General features: G+C 39.6%; 1 protein-coding gene across 1 annotated transcript in view; it reads left to right on the forward strand.

Annotated features, from left to right (window-relative positions):
* The window catches only part of TMEM163 (transmembrane protein 163), a 145643-nt gene that overhangs the window by 99058 nt on the left and 28151 nt on the right, over positions 1-18434 (forward strand). The window contains exon 5 of the mRNA XM_073647292.1: positions 1174-1270. Coding sequence (XP_073503393.1) covers positions 1174-1270 — 97 coding nt within the window. The remainder of the gene's footprint in view (positions 1-1173; positions 1271-18434) is intronic.

The following is an 18434-nucleotide window of genomic DNA, read 5'->3' on the forward strand; positions in this document are numbered from 1 at the left end:
GGGGGGAGGAACAAGACACGGGGGGGGGGGGGAACAAGACACGGGGGGGGGGGGGAACAAGACACGGGGGGGGGGGGAACAAGACACGGGGGGGAGGAACAAGACACCAGGGGGAGGAGCATGGCACAGGGGGGAGGAGCATGGCACAGGGGGGAGGAGCATGGCACAGGCGGAGGAACAAGACACAGGGGGAGGAACAAGACACAGGGGGGGGGAGGAACAAGACACAGGGGGGGGAGGAACAAGACACAGGGGGGGGAGGAACAAGACACAGGGGGGGGAGGAACAAGACACAGGGGGGGGAGGAACAAGACACAGGGGGAGGAGGAACAAGACACAGGGGACACACCAGAACGTATGGCAATCAAATCACAAATAGAACATAAGACCTCCTTAATCACAGTCAAAAAATAAATACAGACCACCTAAATAAAGACTGAGCACACACTGGACATCCTATTTACGAGGCCCCTTGAACAAATACAGAACACTCCCAGACCCCACTAATATGTGCAGGGATGACCTGAATTGAAATAGATTTTCATAGACCCCTAAACAAAGACGAAACAGAGACTCTAAACTAAGATAGACCCCAGCCCACCACACCCCTACAGACCCGTACAGACCCCTACAGATCCCAGACAAGATTCCCTAAAAAACAGACCTCAGACACCTCTTAATGTAGATCCCTGAGTAGATTAAGGCCAGATCCCCTTAATGCAGACTCCGAACTTGACCCCCTTATTACAAACCCCAGACCAGCACCAACTCAGTCCAGATCACGCTTATACCATTATCTAGACCATCCCCCTTTTATCAGGGCCACATCCTTATTTCAGACTCAAATGCAGACTTCTGTAATAAAGACCCCAGGCCAGACCTTTTTAATTCAGCTCCAAGACTAGACCCTTTTAATAAATACCCCAGGCCAGACCTTCTTAACACCTAGGCCAGACAATGTTTATACAGACCCCAGACAAGAACCCCCTTAATTCAGGCCTTTTTTGATCTCAACATCCAGACCTGACCCCAGAAAATATAACGTAACTCTGAACCAGCGCAAGAGAAGTGAATTATTTAGAACGTTTTTTTGTGACTTGTGGAGCTTCCCTTTAAGAGAATGTCATGCTGTAATTGCAATGTGACGACTTTGTGTTCCATTCGATTCCACAGAGCCTGCGTGATCCTGGGTGCAATATTCCTGCTGTCAGCTCTCTGCATCGTGGTAAAAGCCATCCATGACCTCTCCATCCACGTACTCCCAGAAGTTGTAAGTATCCGAGATGATCCTGTCACTGCTTGTCTTTCTGCATCCTGCGATGTGGATCCGAAACATATTTGTTTCAGTAGAGCTAAAAAGATCACATTAAATGCCGGCTGTCGTTTCTACAAACCAGTTATACCAGTTTCTTCCCCTCCTCCGCCTTCTGAACTTATCATTCACTCAGAAAAATTGCTAAAGTCTGTCATGTTCAAGAGAATATGGACTGGCAAATGACTGGGCAATCAGAGAAAAGTGAGAGAGAGGCACACACACACAAACGAGTGCTGCTGCTTTCTAGTAATTGTTTATCTCACCCGAGAGCTGGATTAACAGTTACACTGCTCAGCACTGCTGTATAATGTCCTACATGCTGATGCTTTCATACAAGTGTTTATCTCACCTATGTGCTGGATTGACAGCTACAAGGCTTATTACTGCTGTGTAATGTTCTCCATGCTGCTGTTTTCATGTAAGTGTTTATTTCACCCAGTGCTTGATTCACAGCTACATTGTACAGTACCGCTGTATAATGTAGTCCTGGTTTCTGCTTTCATGTAAATGTTTGTCATCCCAGTGCTGGATTCACAGCTATGCTGCTCAGTACTGCCGTGTACTGTCCTCCATGTGGCTGCTGCTGATTCTGAACAGGTGCTATATGTGTGCTGTGTATAGGAAACATCATAACAGCTAGTACTGTTGTATCATATTTTCTATGCTGCTGTTTTTTCGAGCTAGTTTTTAGCTCACCATTATGCTGGATTCACAGGCACACTGCTTATTACTGCTGTGTAATGTTCTCCATCCTGCTGCTTTCATGTAAGTGTTTATGTCACCCAGTGCTGGATTCACAGCTACACTGTATAATGTACTCCATGTTGTTTCTTTCATATAAATGTTTGTCACCCCAGTGCTGGATTCACAGCTATGCTGCTCAGTACTGCTGTGTACTGTCCTCCATGTGGCTGCTGCTGCTGCTTTTGAAGAGGTGCTATATGTATGCTGTGTATAGGAGACATTATAACAGCTAGTATTGCTGTATCATGTTTTGTATGCTGCTGTTTTCGAGCAAGTTTTTAGCTCACCATTATGCTGGATTCACAGACACACTGCTTAGTACTGTTGTATAATATCCTTCATGCTGCTGCTTTCAAGTGAGTGTTTACCTCATCTCAGTGCTAGATTCACAGCTACACTGCTTAGTACAGCTGTATAATGCCTTCTATGTAATGTACAATAGAGCCTTAATTCCTCTTATCTGTGTATGCTGTGTATGGGAGACATCATAACAGCTAGTAACCACCCACTAGCTAAGAGACAAGAGAAAATTAGACATAGAGCCTGCAGAGGAGAAACTGCTGACTAATGCAGGATACAAGTCCTATAACAGACATAAATAGTGTTATTCCTCATTTACAGACAGGACAACATAGTATGAACAGTTAACTGAGATGACAAGTATGCATTAAAAATCCTAGAATTACATTCATAGATGACCTGTCACTTACATTAAAGAACTTTTTAATTGGCCTCTTCCGATCATAAAGTGGCTGATAAAAGAAAACAGTAGATTGTATTTACCTACATAACTGATACAGAGCGTTTGAAGGGTCCCTTTAGGTGAGAGCTTGGCTGCCGGCCATTATCTTGATATGTATTTATGTGGTTTCATCATCTGACGCCCTCACAGCCGCTGTGTCCTCCGCTCCATCACTGTCATCTGAATGTGCCACGATGATTACATTATGGCTAATTGGTGAAATGAGGGCGATATGAAGAGAACATGAAAGAAGGAGCAGAATATGGATTTATTATGGCAGTTTTTGAAAATGAGGCCAATTCATTTCCGGGGCTCGGCATCCGCAAATCCTAATTAGACTTTAATATAAAACAGAAATCAAAGTGGAAGGAAACAAATGTTCCTCCACGTTCAGTACAACCCAAATACTGTAAATGTCCTCATCTAGCAACGTGCCCAAGAGGGTCTGCGCCGAAACAGAGAGAGGCCGAGTATAAGAAATCAGTAAAAGCTGCCTTGTCCTGGTGTAACCCATGGACGCATCCTCCATGACCACTATAACATAGGTGCCAAGCAGCCTAGATAGTGGGATAGTCTGCAGCAGTGGGGAGCGAATCTGCAGAAAATCAGATTTGGCAAAGAAATTTGAATTGCATCGAAGTTACTCTAGCGAATGTTTCTTTTGCTCTGGGGTCCCGAGTGATCACCTATAAGATCAAGACCTACAAATATAATGACAGGTAGGATCCAGCACTAATTAAAATCTTATGCCTCATTCAGACGTCAATTACTTTTCTTGTAGTTGAAAAATCAGAACGATTTCCATAATGTCTTGGATCAGATTTTAACCAGTGTTTCAATTTAATTAGTTTTTTTTCCCCCGTACGAGAAGGTTTCTACAGTTTAGTATAGTACAGTCTATATGGCAGTAATGCGGTATACAAGTATAGTCTATATGGCAGTAATGCGGTATACAAGTACAGTCTATATGGCAGTAATGCGGTATATAAGTACAGTCTATATGGCAGTAATGCGGTATACAAGTACAGTCTATATGGCAGTAATGCGGTATACAAGTACAGTCTATATGGCAGTAATGCGGTATACAAGTACAGTCTATATGGCAGTAATGCGGTATATAAGTACAGTCTATATGGCAGTAATGCGGTATATAAGTATAGTCTATATGGCAGTAAAGCGGTATATAAGTACAGTCTATATGGCAGTAATGCGGTATATAAGTATAGTCTATATGGCAGTAAAGCGGTATATAAGTACAGTCTATATGGCAGTAATGCGGTATATAAGTACAGTCTATATGGCAGTAATGCGGTATATAAGTATAGTCTATATGGCAGTAATGCGGTATATAAGTATAGTCTATATGGCAGTAATGCGGTATATAAGTATAGTCTATATGGCAGTAATGCGGTAAATAAGTACAGTCTATATGGCAGTAATGCGGTATATAAGTACAGTCTATATGGCAGTAATGCGGTATATAAGTACAGTCTATATGGCAGTAATGCGGTATAGTTTATATGGCAGTAATGCAGTATATAAGTACAGTCTATATGGCAGTAATGCAGCCCTAGTCATCATGCTGGGGGACACTCGCTGCACCGGGTCAATTAAAGCACACCAGACACATTTTTCCAGTATTTCACAAACCAGCAGTTTATTATACTTCACTACTGCTTATAACTGAGTCCATCTCAGTGGCTCACCGACATATTACACATATAATGTCCAAGAGCCTTTCCAGTGACAGATATGTCCACTTAGCTCCAGATACAGCCTTCAGCAAGGTAACAATATAAATGTCCACATCAAGTAGTGATTCTACCTTTGCCGGGTCGTAGCTGCTTCAGTTAGATTTGTTCTGCCACCGCTGTGGCTTTACGGCTTCCCAGATGGGGGTCTCCATCCCTCGTTCCTTCAAAGGCTACTGGCATTGCTTACACATAAAGATCCAGCCTCTGCCTTTCAGGCCTCACCTAGGCCTCACCTAGGCCTCACCTAGGCCTCACCTAGGCCTCACCTAGGCCTCACCTAGGCCTCACCCTCTAACAGTGTCCCACACAAGGAACAGGCCTCACACCCTGTCTCAAATCTACCAGTGTTTATATATCCTCCAGTGCACACACAGGACCTGTGCTGATGTCACAGTCATGTGATCAGACCTTCTGTGTGCACAGGACCTGTGCGATGTCACAGTCATGTGACCAGTCACCTGGGGGGAGGTACATGCTCAGCCAAAACACACCCTGGACCATTACAGTAATGCCGCAAGCCGCTGCATTACACAGTATATAAGTATAGTCTATATTGCGGTAATGCAGTATATAAGTATAGTCTATATGGCAGTAATGCAGTATATAAGTACAGTCTATATGGCAGTAATGCGGTATATAAGTACAATGTATATGGCAGTAATGCAGTATATAATTACAGTATATAAGGCAGTAAATAAGTATATAAGTATAGTCTATATGGCAGTAATCCATTATATAAATACAGTCTATATGGCAGTAATGCGGTATATAAGTATAGTCTATATGGCGTAATGCAGTATATAAGTATAGTCTATATGGCAGTAATGTGGTATATAAGTACAGTCTATATTGCGGTAATGCAGTATATAAGTATAGTCTATATGGCAGTAATGCAGTATATAAGTACAGTCTATATGGCAGTAATGCAGTATATAAGTACAATGTATATGGCAGTAATGCAGTATATAAGTATAGTCTATATGGCAGTAATGCAGTATATAAGTACAGTCTATATGGCAGTAATCCATTATATAAATACAGTCTATATGGCAGTAATGCAGTATATAAGTACAGTCTATATGGCAGTAATGCGGTATATAAGTATAGTCTATATGGCGTAATGCAGTATATAAGTACAGTCTATATGGCAGTAATGCAGTATATAAGTACAATGTATATGGCAGTAATGCAGTATATAATTACAGTATATAAGGCAGTAAATAAGTATAGTCTATATGGCAGTAATCCATTATATAAATACAGTCTATATGGCAGTAATGCGGTATATAAGTATAGTCTATATGGCAGTAATGCGGTATATAAGTACAGTCTATATGGCAGTAATGTGGTATATAAGTACAGTCTATATTGCAGTAATGCAGTATATAAGTATAGTCTGTATGGCAGTAATGCAGTATATAAGTATAGTCTATATGGCAGTAATGCAGTATATAAGTACAGTCTATATGGCAGTAATGCGGTATATAAGTACAATGTATATGGCAGTAATGCAGTATATAATTACAGTATATAAGGCAGTAAATAAGTATATAAGTATAGTCTATATGGCAGTAATCCATTATATAAATACAGTCTATATGGCAGTAATGCGGTATATAAGTATAGTCTATATGGCAGTAATGCAGTATATAATTACAGTCTATATGGCAGTAATGCGGTATATAAGTACAATGTATATGGCAGTAATGCAGTATATAATTACAGTATATAAGGCAGTAAATAAGTATATAAGTACAGTCTATATGGCAGTAATCCATTATATAAATACAGTCTATATGGCAGTAATGCGGTATATAAGTATAGTCTATATGGCGTAATGCAGTATATAAGTATAGTCTATATGGCAGTAATGTGGTATATAAGTACAGTCTATATTGCGGTAATGCAGTATATAAGTATAGTCTATATGGCAGTAATGCAGTATATAAGTACAGTCTATATGGCAGTAATGCAGTATATAAGTACAATGTATATGGCAGTAATGCAGTATATAATTACAGTATATAAGGCAGTAAATAAGTATAGTCTATATGGCAGTAATCCATTATATAAATACAGTCTATATGGCAGTAATGCGGTATATAAGTATAGTCTATATGGCAGTAATGCGGTATATAAGTACAGTCTATATGGCAGTAATGTGGTATATAAGTACAGTCTATATTGCAGTAATGCAGTATATAAGTATAGTCTGTATGGCAGTAATGCAGTATATAAGTATAGTCTATATGGCAGTAATGCAGTATATAAGTACAGTCTATATGGCAGTAATGCGGTATATAAGTACAATGTATATGGCAGTAATGCAGTATATAATTACAGTATATAAGGCAGTAAATAAGTATATAAGTATAGTCTATATGGCAGTAATCCATTATATAAATACAGTCTATATGGCAGTAATGCGGTATATAAGTATAGTCTATATGGCAGTAATGCAGTATATAATTACAGTATATATGGCAGTATATAAGTATAGTCTATATGGCAGTAATGCGGTATATAAGTACAGTCTATATGGCAGTAATCCATTATATAAATACAGTCTATATGGCAGTAATCCATTATATAAATACAGTCTATATGGCAGTAATCCATTATATAAATACAGTCTATATGGCAGTAATGCGGTATATAAGTATAGTCTATATGGCAGTAATGCAGTATATAATTACAGTATATATGGCAGTAAATAAGTATATAAGTATAGTCTATATGGCAGTAATGCGGTATATAAGTACAGTCTATATGGCAGTAATCCATTATATAAATACAGTCTATATGGCAGTAATGCAGTATATAATTATAGTCTATATGGCTGTAATGCAGTATATAAGTACAGTCTATATGGCAGTAATCCATTATATAAATACAGTCTATATGGCAGTAATGCAGTATATAATTATAGTCTATATGGCAGTAATGCAGTATATAATTATAGTCTATATGGCTGTAATGCAGCTCCATATTCATATATTCAATGTTTGCATGTATCTTGACACATTCAGTGTGTTGCTGTGATCGTTTGTACAGTTGTGCTCAAAAGTTTACATACCCCGGCAGAATTTTTGCTCTCTTGGCCTTGTTTCAGAGAATATGAATGATAATAAAAAACCTTTTCTCCACTCATGGTTATTGGTTGGGTGAAGCCATTTATTGTCAAACTACTGTGTTTTCTCTTTTTAAATCTTAATGACAACCAAAAACATCCAAATGACCCTGATCAAAAGTTCACATGCCCTGGTGATTTTGGCCTGATAACATGCACAGAATTTGACACAAATGGGTTTGAATGGCTACTAAAGGTAACATCCTCACCTGTGACCTGTTTGCTTGTAATCAATGTGTGTGCATAAAAGCTGAGTGAGTTTCTGGGATCCAGACAGACTCTTGCATCTTTCATCCAGCCACTGACGTTTCTGGATTGTGAGTCATGGGGAAAGCAAAATAATTTTCAACGGATCTACGGGAAAAGGTAGTTGAACTGTATAACACAGGAAAGGAATGCAAAAAAATATCCAAACTGTGATTAACAAATGGAAAATCAGGGTTTCTCTAAAAACCAAACCACGGTCAGGTAGACCAACAAAAATTTCGGCCACAACTGCCAGGAAAATTGTTCGGGATGCAAAGAAAAACCCACAAATAACATCAGCAGAAATTCAGGACTCTCTGAAAACTAGTGGTGTGGCTGTTTCAAGATGCACAATAAGGAGACACTTGAAGAAAAGTGGGCTGCATTGTCGAGTCGCCAGAAGAAAGCCATTACTGCGCAAATGCCACAAAGTATCTCGTCTACAATACGCCAAACAGCACAGAGACAAGCCTCAAAACTTCTGGAACAAGGTAATTTGGAGTGATGAGATTAAAATTTAACTTTTTGGCCACAATCATAAACGTTACATTTGGAGAGAGGTCAACAAGGCCTATGATGAAAGTAACACCATTCCTACAGTAAAGCACGGAGGTGGATTGTTGATGTTTTGGGGATATGTAAGCTACAAAGGCACAGGAAACTTGGTAAAAGTTGAAGGAAAGATGAATGCAGCACGTTATCAGCAAATACTGGAGGCAAATTTGCATTCATCAGCCCGGAAGCTGCGCATGGGACGTACTTGGACGTTCCAACATGACAACAATCCAAAACACAAGGCCAAGTCGACCTGTCATTGGCTGCAGCAGAGCAAAGTAAAGGTTCTGGAGTGGCCATCTAAGTCTCCTGACCTCAATATCATTGAGCCACTCTGGGGAGATCTCAAGCGCAGTTCATGCTAGACAGCCCAGGAATTTACAGGAACTGGAGGCTTTTTGCTAAGAAGAATGGGCAGCTTTACCATCTGAGAAAATAAAGAACCTCATCCTCAACTACCACAAAAGACTTCAAGCTGTCATTGATGTTAAAGGGGGCAACACACGGTATTAAGAACTGGGGTATGTGAACTTTTGATCAGGGTCATTTGGATGTTTTTGGTTGTCATTAAGATTTAAAAAGAGAAAACACAGGAGTTTGACAATAAATGGCTTCACCCAACCAATAACTATGAGTGGAGAAAAAGTTTTTAGTTATCATTCATATTCTCTGAAACAAGGCCAAGAAAGGAAAAATTCTGCTGGGGTATGTAAACTTTTGAGCACAACTATATGTAAACCTCCCAAATTTATCAAAACAGGATAAAAACACGTTTAAAAATTGGCTACGCTGCTGGAAAGAAGTCTCTTGCTGCGATATCCAGAAGGTTCTTTATAATCCACTACATGTTTCAATGCCGTACTTGCATGTTTATCAAGTGTAATAAACCAACAGGTTCAACACAGTATGAGGCCCCCTCAGTCCCCCCACAAAGTATGATGCCCCCACAGTCCCCCCCGCACAGTATGATGCCCCCACAGTCCCCCCCGCACAGTATGATGCCCTAACACAGGGGCGAGGAACCTTCTTTCTGCCAAGGGCCATTTGAATATTTAAACCATCTATTGAGGGCAGTACAAATTGTGTCCTAACTCTGCCCACAAAGTCTTGACGCTGATGTCAGGACACTGATGTCAGGACTAGTGATTAGTGTTGAGCGAATTTGTTCGGTATTTCAAATTCGGGTTCGTGTTCGGGGTTCCGGCTTGTTCGTGCCAAAAAATCGGCTCCGCCCATAAACATCCCTGATTTGCCACACTGTCACGCAGATAACATCTCACAGAGCAAGAAGAAATTAAAAGCCCAGTGGCCATCAAAACACTGCTACCAGCCCAAGTTCTGTGGTCCCCAGGAATCTGCCCACGAGCCAGAGAAAAGGACATGGCGGGCCATAAATGGTCCTCGGGCCTGAGGTTCCCCACCCCTGCCCTAACAGAATCCCACACATCCATAATAATGTCCTCACAGTCCATCACACAATATGAGGCCCCACAGTCTCCCACACAGTATGATGCCCCCACAGCCACCCCAACACAGTATGTTTCATCCAAAGTCCCCCACCCCCACATAGCATAATGCCCCCACATGGTATGATGCCTCCACAACCCCCCACATACATTATAATACTCCCGCAGCCCACAGTATGATGCCCACAGCTCTCCCACACACAGTATGATGCCCCCATACCTCCCCACACACAGTATGATGCCCCTATACCTCCCCACACACAGTATGATGGCCACAGCTCTCTTACACACAGTATGATGCCCCCATATTTCCCCACACACAGTATGATGCCCCCATACCTTCCCACACACAGCATGATGCCCCCATATCTCCCCACACACAGTATGATGCCCACAGCTCTCCCACACACAGTATGATGCCCCCATACCTCCCCACACACAGTATGATGGCCACAGCTCTCTTACACACAGTATGATGCCCCCATATTTCCCCACACACAGTATGATGACCCACATCCCCGCCCCTCCCACACACACATTAAACTTTCCTGTCACATCCCTGCTCAATGCTCATAGGCAGTGAACTTATCTCTACATGTCCTGATTTGCAGGACCTTATAATAATTTTATTCGTGGAGCGTCAGCATGTTCCGCAGCACTTTACAATTAAACTCAGGCGCTACCTAGAAATGATGCTAAAGCAAGAACCTCACCACTATATTCAACTGTATCTGTTTCCTGAGGGAAGTCGGAACATACCCTCAAACTCCTGGGACAGCTCCTCAATTTTGCGGCCGTCTCAGTGACTGCAACGTGCACCTGCTCATACTTGCTTCGTTTTGCTAGGAGGTGCTGATAAGTCTTGTTATTATGTAGCAGACATTTGGATAGATAGGTAGGTAGATAGATACTAGATGGCACCATCGAGTTGATTTTCTATGAATTGTGAATACAAAATGATGCAGCTGCAGTGCCCCCTGCTGGTGAGCAGGCAGTATTGTCTCTTCGGTTCTTGCTGGCCTTGTCAGGGAGGATATAGTTAACACCTTTGTATTAATATAGCTTGCTATTCCCATGGGACATAAGGCTCTCTACCACTGCCAGCAGCTTTCTCGGGTGCACTCAGCAATCATTGTTTATATGGACGAGCCCTGCACCAACAATGCGGAGGTTACAATGCGGCACAATGGGGTCTGTGTTACAGGGAGACTCAAGGTCATAGTCAATAACAAAGTAACATTGATGGACATTTATAATGTTTTTATAGATTTTGTGGAGTCACTGGCATATTATTTGAATGTTGCATAGATTTCTACAAACCTTTTATATTTCGCATGAACATATAGAAAACTAAGTGATATCAGAAAGCAGGATTTTCTCCTCAATTTACATTTCAAATGTTATATCTTCTTAAGATAATAAAGTGTAGCTGTCATTACAAGTGACTGTGCAGAATAAGCTGTCCTGTAGGTACTTCAGGAATAACACTATTTATGGCGATTATATAACTGCCATCCTGTATTTTCACCAGTTTCCCCTCTGCAGGCTTTATCTCTAATTTTCAGTTGTCTCTGAGCTAGTGGGTGAAAAATAGCTGCAATTATGTCTCCCATACACAGCACACAGTCATGAGGGATTCCTGTTCTCCTTTCTTTATGGAGTACATGATCAAAAGCAGCAGCAGCATGGAGGACATTACACAGCACTACTGAGCAGTGTGGCTGTGAATCCAGCACTGGTGTGAGCTAAAACACTTACTAGAAAGAAGCAGTATGGATGATATTATATAGTAGTACTGAGCAGTGTAGCTGTGAATCCAGCACCGGTGTGAGCTAAAACACTTACTGGAAAGAAGCAGCATGGATGACATTATACAGCAGTACTGAGCAGTGTTATGGTGAATTTTATCCCCAGAGTGAGATAAAACACCTAGCAGAAATCAGCAAAAAAAAAATCTGTGAACTGACTGTCTGTCACATGTAATTATGTACATAATGAGCTCCACATAATTGACTATGCAGGCTGCCAGTATTTTAGAATTGGTTATATGACTGCATAAATTTTGGCATTGTGCTACCACTGTTTGAGAAAGAAACAGAGGAACACAGGTACTGCTGCTTACTAGTAAGTGTTTATGTCACCTAGAGAGTGATTCACAAAAATAGTGCTCAGAACTGCTGTATAATGTTGCTTCATAGTAAGTATTTTACATCACCTTCGTGCTGGAATCACAGTTACCCTCCTCAGTACTGACATATAATGTTATCTATGCTGCTTTCTAGTAAGGGTTTTCTATCACCTTAGTGCTGGATTCAGTTACACTGCTCAGTACTGATGTATAATCTCATCCTTACTGCTTTCTAGTAAGTGTTTTATATCGCCTTAGTAATGGATTCACAGTTACACCCCTCAGTACTGATGTATAATGTCATCCTTGCTGCTTTCTAGTAAGTGTTTTATATCACTTTAGTGCTGGATTCACAATTAAACTTCTTAGTATTGTTGCGTAATGCATTGTTAATTTAGAGTGAATTTAGAGTTCTATAATACCCTTCTTTATCTGGGGGGCAGGTTCTTGGCACTGTGTATGTTGGAACCAATGCTGACAGTTTTGATTATAAGGGAAACTCTGCTGCCACTGTCTACGCTGGAAACTCTTGTTAGCACTTACAGCGCCACCCTTATCCATTGGTTGTGTTTGGTATTGCAGCTCAGCTGGATTCACAATAAAACTGACCTGCCTTACCAGACATAACCCAATGTGGCGTTGTTATGAAAAGAAAGAAGCCGTGTTTTTCTAATTCCGAACAACCCTTAGACTACTGGAGCCTTTAGAGTCAAACTTAAGTACACATAATTAATCGCCACATGGCGTCACATCGCACAGTGACATTACTGCTATCAGAACAAACGGAAAATTCTGGTCTAATTCAATTGAAAATAAAGAAATTAAATTCAATTTTCTTCCTAATTTTCAATAACAGATTGCGGGAGGAAATCTTTAGAGATTATAATAGCTTTATAATACGCCCCCTCTCCGCCTGTATTACACTATATACATGATCCCAGCATCGCTAAATAACCTCTCTCTATAAATTAGCCACCTGCTCATAATAACTCCAAGTCTGGATGATTAAATTAACCTAATATATTAGTGGCTTTATATCGCCCTTGTACACGTCTCGTGAACGCGATCCCATAGCCGTCCGTATCCTCCATCATTTATTGGCCAGCAATATGCTCCATAATTCTCGGAGAGGAAATTAAATACCCGGATCACATTGCCAGGGATGAAGCCGTGCCAGCGTGCGTGCCGCTGACGGTGCCAGACTGGAGAGTGAATAAAATGCCAGGTGGGCGTTACAATGAATCCCTGTAAAAACTGGCAGCCATTAATAATGACTTACGGAGAAATTATCTCGGAGCCCGACTGTCGTTTTTAGGATTGATGACGGTGTGATATTTTATCAAGGATCTGTTGTTGTTTCTCATTACGGGTGAATTATGTCTGTTGGCGTTACAGATCTTTAAAGAAGCCATTTATAATATGGGCAATTTACTTCGCTATGGACTGACATGAACACCATCTCAGGGGTGTAAATAATTTGATGTTCTGTAGGGGAGAAAGAATGTATTTAAAAACCCCAGGAAAGGGGCTGTCCTTTGATTCTAATACGCTGCATGTCATACCTCATTTTTCCTGCAGGGGCAGTGTAGGGAAATGTAACGGCTACACTGGAAGGCACTATTATATAGACACTGTTGCAGACATTATGATAAGGGAAGCGGTGAATGATATGATATTTATCATATGGGATAAAATGACTAATATAGGAAGTATTGTAGGTCCGCGATCCCGCCCTGGTTCTATTAGTCATGATATATGGCAGCGGTGATATGTGGCAGCCAGGCCGTGTGGATGAGATCGGCACTGTCTGCCTTTATTATTTTGTGCCAAAGCATTTGCTGGTTTCAGTCCAGGATTTTAATAGGCATATGTCATAGAAGAGTGTTCATCCATTCCTGGACCTCGTTTATAGGATCTTACAGGAAGATAAATGCAGAAAAGGGAATATTTCATTGGAAGGAAAACATAATATAAGAAGCAGATTTTCTGTAGTTTTATTCTGTATTTTTTTTTCCCATAGTTTGTGATTTAAAAAAAAATACAGCAAATTACTTTATATTATATTGTATATTATATCTATTGTTATTATATTTTCTATTATTTATATATATATATAAATTATATAATTACTACAATTAATTATTATTAGTATTATTATTGTTGCCATTATTCTTCTTATTATTATTGTCATTATTAATTATTTTTAAATTATATATTGTATATTATCAAAAAAAAAAAAATTAAATAAAACTACAAAATAAAACAAGAAAAACACCGCGTGTGAATACTGCCTAAAGGTTATAAATAAGAATGCAATGGGACTCAATAGAAGAGGGGGCTCTGCTCACTCCTATGCTATAATGCAACATTAGCAAACGAGCCAAAGGTTAATTTTCAATTCTATCCTCCAAAGGAAGAAACCCCACAAACAACAGATCCTACTAGAGGTGGAACGGACAAGGTTATACCAGTAGTCAGGGTCAACGGCATACACTCCATTCACGAGTGTAATGGTAACAACTAGCTGTTAATGAATTCATATATTTCCAGGAGGAATAATAGAGGGACAGTTAAGCAAAAAAAAAAGTATATCATGCAATTGCTGTTTAAAAGGAGCCTGCCAGCGCAAACTAAGCACATAGGATATTTGGCCCCTGGTGCACCCCGGGTGTGGCCAAGAGGCTCGGTTCACTGCCTACCATACTGGTGATTGACAGCACTGGTTTGCATGGGGCGAGCATTAACTGCAGAGAAAATTCAGGAAAGCCAGTGTTGTCAATCACCAGTGAGGAAGGTAGGGGCAGACAAAAAACAGTGGGCGGAGCAGTGCACTGAGCCTAGTGGCCACACCCAGGGTGCACCGAGCACCCTAATTTGCATATTTGCTTAAACTTCAGTTCCTGTAGAACAGAAGAAACTATTTTTAGATTCGCTATATCCCCTACAAGACGATGGGATTAGTTTATATTGTCAGTTTGGGCTGAATCTGTCACCAGAAATAACGCTATTAACATGCGGTTAATCTGCAGGTTAATAGCGTTATTTCTGGTGACAGATTCCCTTTTAAGTATTTTATTAGTATATTATTGTGGATCCATCAAAAGCGAACCTCCCCTTTAATAATGGAGTTTTGCTTCTTTATTATTACAATTTTGCATGAAACAAATCACAGGCTGCAATCACAGCACTTACTGTAATAACTGAGACTTCGGGGATTTCGGCCACACACCGGCTTGCGTTCATTATATTGGCAGTTTTAGATGCTAAGAGCAATATCTTTAATAAATGCTTGTAAACTGCCGGACGCCGGACTCTAAAAATAAGTATTCAATCCCCAGAGAATGGAATTAGTGTAGAATTTAATTCAGCAACGTAATTACTGCTGCTCAGATGAAGCGACGTCACTTATTCCTCAAATATATGATGAATGAACTGTAGAGACCAAAAGTACATGAATTGAGATTTCTAATATCAGCTCCAGAGGTTTTCTATATACAAGAATATAACTACTATAATACTGCTCCTATGTCCAAGAATATAACTGCTATAATACTGCCCCCTATGTACAAGAATATAACTACTATAATACTGCTCCTATGTCCAAGAATATAACTGGTATAATACTGCTCCTATGTACAAGAATATAACTACTATAATACTGCTCCTATATACAAGAATATAACTACTATAATACTGCTCCTATGTACAAGAATATAACTACTATAATACTGCTCCTATGTCCAAGAATATAACTGGTATAATACTGCTCCTATGTACAAGAATATAACTACTATAATACTGCTCCTATATACAAGAATATAACTACTATAATACTGCTCCTATGTACAAGAATATAACTACTATAATACTGCTCCTATGTCCAAGAATATAACTGGTATAATACTGCCCTCTATGTACAAGAATATAACTACTATAATACTGCCCCTATGCACAAGAATATAACTACTATAATACTTCTCCTATGTTCAAGAATATAACTGCTATAATACTGCCCCCTATGTACAAGAATATAACTACTATAATACTGCTCCTATGTCCAAGAATATAACTGGTATAATACTGCTCCTATGTACAAGAATATAACTACTATAATACTGCTCCTATATACAAGAATATAACTACTATAATACTGCCCCTATGTACAAGAATATAACTACTATAATACTGCTCCTATGTCCAAGAATATAACTGGTATAATACTGCTCCTATGTACAAGAATATAACTACTATAATACTGCCCCTATGTACAGGAATATAACTACTATAATACTGCTCCTATGTACAAGAATATAACTACTATAATACTGATCCTATGTACAAGAATATAACTACTATAATACTGCTCCTATGTACAAGAATATAGCTACTATAATACTGCTCCTATGTACAAGAATATAACTACTATAATACTGCTCCTATGTACAAGAATATAACTACTATAATACTGCTCCTATGTACAAGAATATAACTACTATAATACTGCCCTCTATGTACAAGAATATAACTACTATAATACTGCTCCTATGTACAAGAATATAACTGCTATAATACTGCTCCTATGTACAAGAATATAACTGCTATAATACTGCTCCTATGTACAAGAATATAACAACTATAATACTGCTCCTATGTACAAGAATATAACTACTATAATACTGCCCCCTATGTACAAGAATATAACTACTATAATACTGCCCCCTATGTACAAGAATATAACTACTATAATACTGCTCCTATGTACAAGAATATAACTACTATAATACTGCTCCTATGTACAAGAATATAACTACTATAATACTGCTCCTATGTACAAGAATATAACTACTATAATACTGCTCCTATGTACAAGAATATAACTACTATAATACTGCTCCTATGTACAAGAATATAATTACTATAATACTGCTCCCCTATGTACAAGAATATAACTACTATAATACTGCTCCCTATATACAAGAATATAACTACTATAATACTGCTCCTATGTACAAGAATATAACTACTATAATACTGCCCCTATGTACAAGAATATAACTACTATAATACTGCCCCCTATGTTCAAGAATATAACTACTATAATACTGCTCCTATGTACAAGAATATAACTACTATAATACCGCTCCCTTTGTACAAGAATATAACTACTATAATACAATTACAATACTGAACATGCACTGTATAAACAATAGTTGCACTTTAATTAGAAAATATAAGAAGTGTTGCTGTGTAATACGACGATATGAACAGGTGCGGCTCTTGGTTAGAAACTCATTTTATGTCTCTCGGGATCAGTAATGTAGAAATTAAGAACAGGGAATTGCATGTAGTCGCTGACAGAGGGGTATTTCTATAATAAATTGTATACTCTATTGAATGGGTTTGATAAATTACTGCAAATTGGCGCGGCATCCCTGGTGCATGTTAAGGAGTCTCCTCTTAATGGAGCGTCACTAACAATCAGGGCTAGTACAGGGGAGATGACAGTTCAGGGATAACACGCTCCACTCTGCTGCCTTATGCCGATCTGTTGTGAGAATAAATTGTGAGGCCGATCTGTGAGGTGAATAGTAATCAGGGGTGAACCATAAACCCCCGTCCCCGGGGAGCCGAAAAAGCTGATGGGAAAGATGGAATAGACGAACTTGTGTTCTCCTTACTGAAGAAGAGGAACCAAAAATAAACACATAAAGGGTCAATTAGGATGCTAAACGCCGGCCCGGGGTGGAGAGAGCTTCTTATACCATCTTGTCTGCTATAATACAGGTCTGGAGACAATAATACCGCCTTCAAGAAACACAAAGATGCAAAAAAGAAGGTTTCAGATCCTTTGTTTCTAGGTTTAGTTTCTTTTAAAAATCAGGCTGAATTAGCATCAACCCTTAAGAAAACGTGATCACTTCTGATGGTTAATGTGGAAAATTATTTCAAAGGGCTGGAGTCTAGGCGTGACTGATCATCACCTCGCCACTAGTAATGAGCGAGCATGCTCGTTACTCGAGATTTATGAGCATGCTCTGGTGGTTTCCGAGTATCTTCAGCGTGCTCGAATGTTTTGTTTGAGTCACTTCGTGCTCATGATTTGCGACTGTTTGAAAGCTTTAATACATGTGAGGAATGCCTGTTTGTTAGGCATTCCTCACATGTATTAAAGCTGTCAAACAGTCGCAAATCATGCACACGGAGTGACTCAAGCATAACATTCGAGCATGCCGCAAATACTCGGTGAGCACCCAAGCATGCTCGCCAAAAGGTTTAACAGAACATGCTCGCTCATCACTACTCGCTACCCCGCCTGATGACAATATTACATCAGAGGGATCACGTGGTAAGGTC

Source organism: Phyllobates terribilis, unplaced genomic scaffold (assembly GCF_046119375.1).
Source record: "Phyllobates terribilis strain yellow unplaced genomic scaffold, ASM4611937v1 Scaffold_9__5_contigs__length_417890890, whole genome shotgun sequence".
In the NCBI taxonomy this organism is placed as follows: domain Eukaryota; kingdom Metazoa; phylum Chordata; class Amphibia; order Anura; family Dendrobatidae; genus Phyllobates; species Phyllobates terribilis.